This window comes from Vigna unguiculata, chromosome 5 (genome assembly GCF_037176805.1).
Source record: "Vigna unguiculata cultivar grain cowpea cultivar isolate G323 ecotype 2 chromosome 5, ASM3717680v1, whole genome shotgun sequence".
NCBI lineage: Eukaryota > Viridiplantae > Streptophyta > Magnoliopsida > Fabales > Fabaceae > Vigna > Vigna unguiculata.
In genome coordinates, this window is record NC_140796.1 from 2,005,970 (window position 1) to 2,013,054 (window position 7,085).

The 7,085-nt window shown below is 35.2% G+C and overlaps 1 protein-coding gene across 1 annotated transcript; it reads left to right on the forward strand.

The window, feature by feature from the left end:
- The first annotated feature begins 884 nt into the window (after positions 1 to 884).
- LOC114183708 (zinc finger protein CONSTANS-LIKE 2-like) lies at positions 885 to 3,344 on the forward strand. Its single transcript, XM_028070823.2, has 2 exons — positions 885 to 1,736; positions 2,753 to 3,344. The coding sequence occupies exons 1-2, from the start codon at positions 1,023 to 1,025 to the stop codon at positions 3,110 to 3,112; spliced, it is 1,074 nt and encodes a 357-aa protein (XP_027926624.2). The 5' UTR covers positions 885 to 1,022; the 3' UTR covers positions 3,113 to 3,344.
- The last annotated feature ends 3,741 nt before the right edge of the window (positions 3,345 to 7,085 follow it).

Below are 7,085 nucleotides of genomic sequence, written 5' to 3' on the forward strand. Positions count from 1 at the left end.
ACTTAATAAAATTTGATTAAAATAACTAAACTCACGTATTTCGAAAGATGAAAGACTAAATTTGTCCAAAATTTTGAAATTGACTAATTTCAAAATTCTCTAAAAGTTAAAGAACCAAAAACATATTTAATTATTTTATTAAAATCTATACTCCGATTAAAGAATAATTTCTTTGGATTCTTCATAATCCAGTTTTAAATAAGAAACGCCAATGGTTAAAATTGCAACTTTAACTGATTAGTTCTTTGAAACTCAAATCTACTCGTTTTTATTGTAAAATTGTAACTTCAAATAGTTCAGAAATATCTATGTATATATGAACACATGATAGTGGACACAATAATCTCTCCCAACATTCTCCCATTTTTTTCTCTTTCGTGTTTCCATCCGATTAACATAAAAAAATCACAATGATTCGCATCTTCAATCGTCGTAATTAGTGCATACCTAAAGGACATATAACCTTAAAAGTATTAAATTTTTATCTTACATAGATCCATTTCATACAAGATTATATCTTATGAACACTAATAAAAAACTTATTTTAATGTTACCTTAAACTTGTTAATTAGTTTTCCTTAAAAAAGAAAAAAAAAAATCTATAGTTAGTAGTTGTAGCAAGAAGTGTTAGAGTGGAGTTACATCAAGATATTATATTGGGGTTGCAGTATATTATATTCCAAAAGGCAAAAGGAAACTAGAGAGAGTGTATGTGTACCACCTTCCCAAACCTTATAATGGGCCCACCTTAAAGCACAGCCACCCAGAAGATAGATAATGTCCCAACTTTTTCACACCACTAACTTTCTGACACGTGGCGCACACAGATTCTCCCACTCTCTCAAAGCCACCAAAAACAGCAAAACCCCATTCACTGCTTACACAAAAACATAAACACAAACACAAAACAACTTCCTAAGTTCCTAAGTTCTTAGTTCCTTCCTTTTTTTTTTCCTAGTTCTCACCGAAACGGCAACCGCATACTAAACTCACTCACTCTGACAGAACTACTAACTCCCCGAATGTTGGAAGGAGAATCAGCTGGCACGTGGGCGCGCACGTGCGACACGTGCCGCTCCGCAGCCTCCACCGTCTTCTGCCGCGCCCACAACGCCTACCTCTGCGCCTCCTGCGATGGCCGCGTGCACCACGCGTCCTCCTCCTCCTGGCACGAGCGCGTGTGGGTCTGCGAAGCCTGCGAGCGGGCCCCCGCCGCGTTCCTCTGCAAGGCCGACGCCGCCTCCCTATGCTCCTCATGCGACGCCGACATCCACTCCGCCAACCCCCTCGCAAGCCGCCATCACCGCGTCCCCATCCTCCCCATCGCCGCCGGCCACCACTCTCACGTCGAAATCGACGTCGCCGACGACGACGATGGTGCTGACGTGGATGACGAAGACGAAACCGCTTCCTGGCTCTTGCTCAACCCTGTCAAAACCGGCACTGTCCCTAACAGCAACAATAATGGGTTCTTGTACAGTGGTGAGGTTGACGAGTATTTGGACCTTGTTGATAACTGTAACTCGTGTGGTGACAACAACCACTTCGCTGCAACCACCACTACTGCCACCACCGCTGATCATTACGCTCAGCACCATCATTTTGATGCTGTTTCTCAGAAGAGTTATGCCGGGGACAGCGTGGTTCCAGTTCAGCAGCACCAGCATTTTCAGCTTGGCTTGGACTTCGAGAACTCTAAAGCTGCCTTCAGTTACAATGGTTCTATTAGTCAAAGTGTAAGCCTTTCTAATTCCCTTTTTCCTCTTTTCCTTTGGTTTTTGTTTTTTGTTACGAACACGTACAAAATATGAAAACTTTTTTCGGTATTTGAACTGTACTTCGCCTTCTACTAGAGCTAACTCTCGTGGGTGGTTTACTTTTCTATTGTTCATTCATGTAAACCTCAAATTCATCCAAACCAAGCTATTGGGAGGGGGAAAGTGGTGCTTTTTGTTTGACTTGGGTTGTGGTATATATTATACTACATGTTCCTTCTTTTGACAGGGTGGTTTTCTCCCTTTTGGCCTTCACGTGACATGTTTTTTGTCAAAGTTTTCGATTTCACAAATAGTTTCCTTTCCTGGCATGTCCAATGCCAGCTTTAACTCTCTGGACGAAGTTCTGTTTACCCTGTTTTTGGCCTGGGGTATCTCATAATCTGTCATGTTGGACTGTTTGCCATTAATTCGACCAGTTCCGAGGTCGTGTTTCATGTTTGGTTTAATTTGTACAGAAATGGTGTGTCCATTCGTTCTGCAACTTTTTCTGGCTCTCTTTACCTTTTTGCCTTTACACTTTTCCTTTATCGGAACGAATCTAAAGGAAAATTAAGTATCATACTTTCTTTCTATGATAAGATTGTTTCCTTCAGTAAACAATTGAAAACTTTCTGCCTTTTTATTCTACTAAATGTTAATGTGAGAGTGGATCAATTTTCTATATCATACATATATGCATGCAGTTGCCGTTCTCTCACTATAATTTATTCTGTAGTACACTCCGTCATGTCCTTTACCAAGGAGCAAACAAGTTCTGTCACTGACTTGTTCTAAAGCGCTAAAAGCCATATCCCTCTAGATTCTCGTACTTTTGTAATCTCAACCAGTTTTTATACATAAGCATAGGAATATTAATCATATTCATCAATTGTCTGACCTAGGATTCCCCAAGATGTTCTTTTTATCTCGAACTTGTGATCTCGTGAACATTATTAACTGGTGTTCGTGTTTGCTTCCTTTTTCGTTGAATTCAGATTTCAGTTTCATCGATGGATATTGGTGTTGTACCCGAATCACCGATGAGGGATGTCTCAATTTCCCTTACAAGGCCCCCCAAAGGGACGATTGACCTATTTTCTGGACCCCCCATTCAGATGCCTTCACACTTTTCTCCAATGGACAGGGAAGCCAGAGTTCTAAGGTACAGAGAGAAAAAGAAGACAAGAAAATTTGAGAAGACAATCAGGTATGCCTCAAGGAAGGCCTATGCAGAGACCAGACCCAGAATAAAGGGTCGATTCGCCAAGAGAACAGATGTGGAAGCTGAAGTGGATCAGATGTTCTCCACAACACTAATTACAGAAGTTGGATATGGCATTGTTCCCTCTTTCTGAATATGCTGTGTTGAACAAAAATGGCCACAAGACAGAGACGTGATCAATAGAAATGGGGCAACCTCTTATGTACTAAGTTGTTTTTTGTTCATAATGTATTTTTTATGTAATCTAATTACTCCCAGTTGCACTAATCGGATGCTTTTATTATTTTGTTTACTGTATTTTGAATGAAACTTGTATTTGTAAATACAGTCCTTGTATTGAATTATAGTCAACATATCTTTCATAAGTTTTCATTTTCTCCATTTCTATCATGGTGTATAATTTGCTTCAAAGATGACCAACCAATAACTTCTGTTTGTGCTATTTGTCGTTTCATTTAGTTGCAATCACTTCAATCAAACTCAGTGGTGAACAGATATTCAGGGACCAAGACTAATTATCTTTGTCAAATATCATGCAGGTGCATTGAACTTGTTGTGGCTTCAGTTTTGGTTTATATTATATATTCGTTTCTCCTCTTTTTCTCTTTATGATTTCCACTGTTCATCATTCCTCTGCATAAAATGCTCTTATATCATCAAGAAATCATGAGAGCTTTTGGCATATTTGGCTAAAAGTGAGAGAATTCTATTTTGGAGGAAAGAATGCATTTAAAAACATTGATTAGAAACTTAATGATTAAGGTTATACATATGGACTAATATTGTGTCTGTGTTTCTGTTGTTAGGCTTTCTAGTTTACTTTTGGAAGTGAATTTTATGCTTTAACATGTGTGTTCTTTAATTTTGAGAAGTCAAAAATGCTTTTGTAACAGTATAGCATATTCCTACAGAAAAAAGGATATTTTTATGATGTCTCAAAGTACTTTTTGAAAAATTGTGAACAAAATTGCTATGAGTTTTTCGTATAAAAAAATGCATGAACTTACTTTTAAACTTTTAGCTTTAACATGCTCTTGATTATTATAGTCTACAAATAACTGGGAAGTAGATTTTAATCTTTAACTCTACAAAATCTGACAAAAGTATTATGTTTTTCTCATTCCAAGTAGTATATTTCGTACAGTAAATTGAAAGTGCTGTAACAAAGTTCCATTGCACTTTTTGCCCTCATGAGAGTGAATGTTTGACAAAAAGTAGAAGGAAACGAATCTAAGCCAGAGTTATCGAATGATCAGAAACATGAATCAAACAATGATGCTTTTTGGTTTAAGTTTCAGGTTGTCATGGTCCATAAATATTTGAATAATCAGTATCTGCGATTCTATTTGCTGCAGATGACTAGTGATAGCAAACAAATATTCATTCCTTCCCACATATCATGACTTCAAAGCATCATGATACCAGATCAAAATGGTTACAGATCAGCACCAAAATTACAATAAAACTTTTTTCTTTTCTTCTCTTTCACTGAAAAAGTAGGATACCTCTGATTTTAATCTTGTACTCTCTGTTAAGTAGAATATTCATTCAAAATAGAATAATCAATGTAGCATTGGCTATTTGTCTATAACATGCACAAATTACTGTCATACACTTCTACTCTATACATCTTTTCTTAAGCAGTATTTATAGTAGTCTGAATATATATATTTTTATGTTTTATTTATGCCACTACTTTTCTATTTTCTTAAGGTATAAAAGTATCCGATTAAAGAGACAAGAAACTTGTGTTATAATAAGTTTCTTACTAAGTTGTCCTAACAAGTTTCTTAGTTCAATCAGTTTACTGAAATAGTGGTCCTCGAACAAAAGTGGCTGCACTTTTTTATTTTAGGAAAGGCATGAGACACAAGTAGAACAAAGAAGAAATGGTGGTGGCTGCTGTCTTTTGATAGTATTGATACACAAATATATACGAGTCGGTCACCAAAACTAATTTGACTCTTATACAACTGATAAGTCTATATATGAGTTGGTCATCAAGATTAACCTAACTCTTATAAAATTGATAAGTCTTTATAAATGAGTGAATTCATCGAGAAAAAACAATTAAAATGAGATCAGAGTCTAACTCACACAAACGAGTAACAACACCTTTAATCTAAAATCTTATGACAGTGAATTTATGCATTTTACTTTATATGTTGCTCAATTTTTTCATTTTTATCCGGTACCGGTATGAGACTTAGACTCTTTCTTGTATTCTGAATGAATGGTACCTTTTGTTTGGTATGCATGCCACACAAACTGCAAAACTACATGCACTCACCAAATTGACAAATTGATTCTAAAGTGGAAAAGAACATAGATTCCCTTTCCGCTATTTCTTTTTCTTTTGAGCAAAAAATTTCCATGCCTTGAACACATCCTGCATAACTTAGCCAACTTCTTGGAAATTTTGGATCTAAATGTTTATATAAAGGAAATTTTCTGTTACTGCTGAGTCATAAGAAACTGTGATATTTGAATATCATTATTGTATTTGCATAACCATAACTAGATTGTTCATTACCTTCCATCATAGGCATGTATTTCATGTTAAAAGTTATTAATGTATCATTTGTGCAACTCAGAATAGTCTTTACATATAATCGTAGCATGTAGCATAAGAGGGAAAAGGGTTCTTTATATGAAAGAGTTACTTCAATCTTGAAAAGCAAACATGTGCGTGGCCCCGAATTAAGCACAGTGAAGCATGGCCAAATATTTTGCTTTTGCTTTAAGATCCACAAACTCTAAGAGAACCAAATCCACCTTGCTAATTTTCCAGCAGGAAAAGTAACACAAACAATGACAAAAGTGTTCCAATTATTGATGAAATCTAGTAAGTTTCCACCATGATTATGGAGGAAAGACAAGAACAGAGAAAAACAAGCTCATAAAGGGTGTAGTTTTATTATTGTTTTTTTTACTTTAAAAAATGAGTACACAAGTAGTGAAGATCTCACCTTTTGAAACTGATTTTGTTCCATGTTTTCAAAATCTATATATGAATATTATGACTTATTATTATTATTTTTATAACACTTTCATTTGTGACATAGATTTGAATGGACAAATGAACAAATGAAATTTAAGTAACTCTATAACTCTTACAAAATATTTTATATTACAAAAGTTAGTGAAAAAAAATACATAAAAGATAAAAGTTTGGATAAAAAGTAAAATTAATATAATGTGCAATATTTTAATATTCAACCTATTCAATTTATTTCTCCTTATATTATCCTTCATGTATTAGCATTTTATCATTTTTTTCCTTACATTTGAGTAATTATGGTATACTATATCTAGTAAAAATTATAATATTATATAGTTTGGCTTGGTTAATTGAGTAAGATGCATGAGTTAGTGTGAACTCCCTTGCATGTGTTCAATTCCTTAATTCAATGCACCCTTGTTTTGTACTTTCATCTTAATTGTTCTCATAAAATTGATGCAAATTATAAAACTTGGAGGCTTCAATAATTTACATTGTTTTTTTTTTTACTAAGTGCAGTAAACTTTCAATTATTTTATTTAAAATTATGCACGGACTCTTATTTTATATTTCTTAATTCCAATTTTTGTAAGCATTTTTTAAAATAAAATATCTTTCTACAAAGTACATCTTGAAATAACAAATGGATAGCAGTTGAGAGTGAAATCAGAAAAGTAAGTGTAATTACTTCACACTGACATACCCACAACGCAAAACCTCTAACCTTCTTCACTACTTGACCACTTCAAAATTTCACCCCAAAACCCAAACCCTAACTTTTACATTTACAATTACCATCTCCATCACTTTCTCTTTCTCAATTTTCCTTCTGCAATAGAATCCTTCAAATCAACAATTCACTGAGCTGTGAATCAATGTGCTGGAGCAATTAGGGATGAGGGGTTGACGGGTGATGAATTAGGATTAAAGGGTATTTTAGGGATTAAGAATTTTGTTGGGGCACAGAAAAAAAAGGGAGGTACAGAAAGAAATATCCTAGACCTAACATGAATCAACACTCGTGAAGGGGCCCAAGAATTGGAAATGCAAAGGCCCAGTTTTCATGTATGTGTTGGCTTCCGGTAAGCCCATTCGAAAAGGGCCG

Excerpts from the sequence above, each read along its gene's own strand:
- LOC114183708 (XM_028070823.2), top strand. The coding sequence starts at position 1,023 with ATGTTGGAAGGAGAATCAGCTGGCACGTGGGCGCGCACGTGCGACACG. Across the intron at positions 1,737-2,752 it reads ATGGTTCTATTAGTCAAAGT|ATTTCAGTTTCATCGATGGA; the intron begins GTAAGCCTTTCT and ends CGTTGAATTCAG.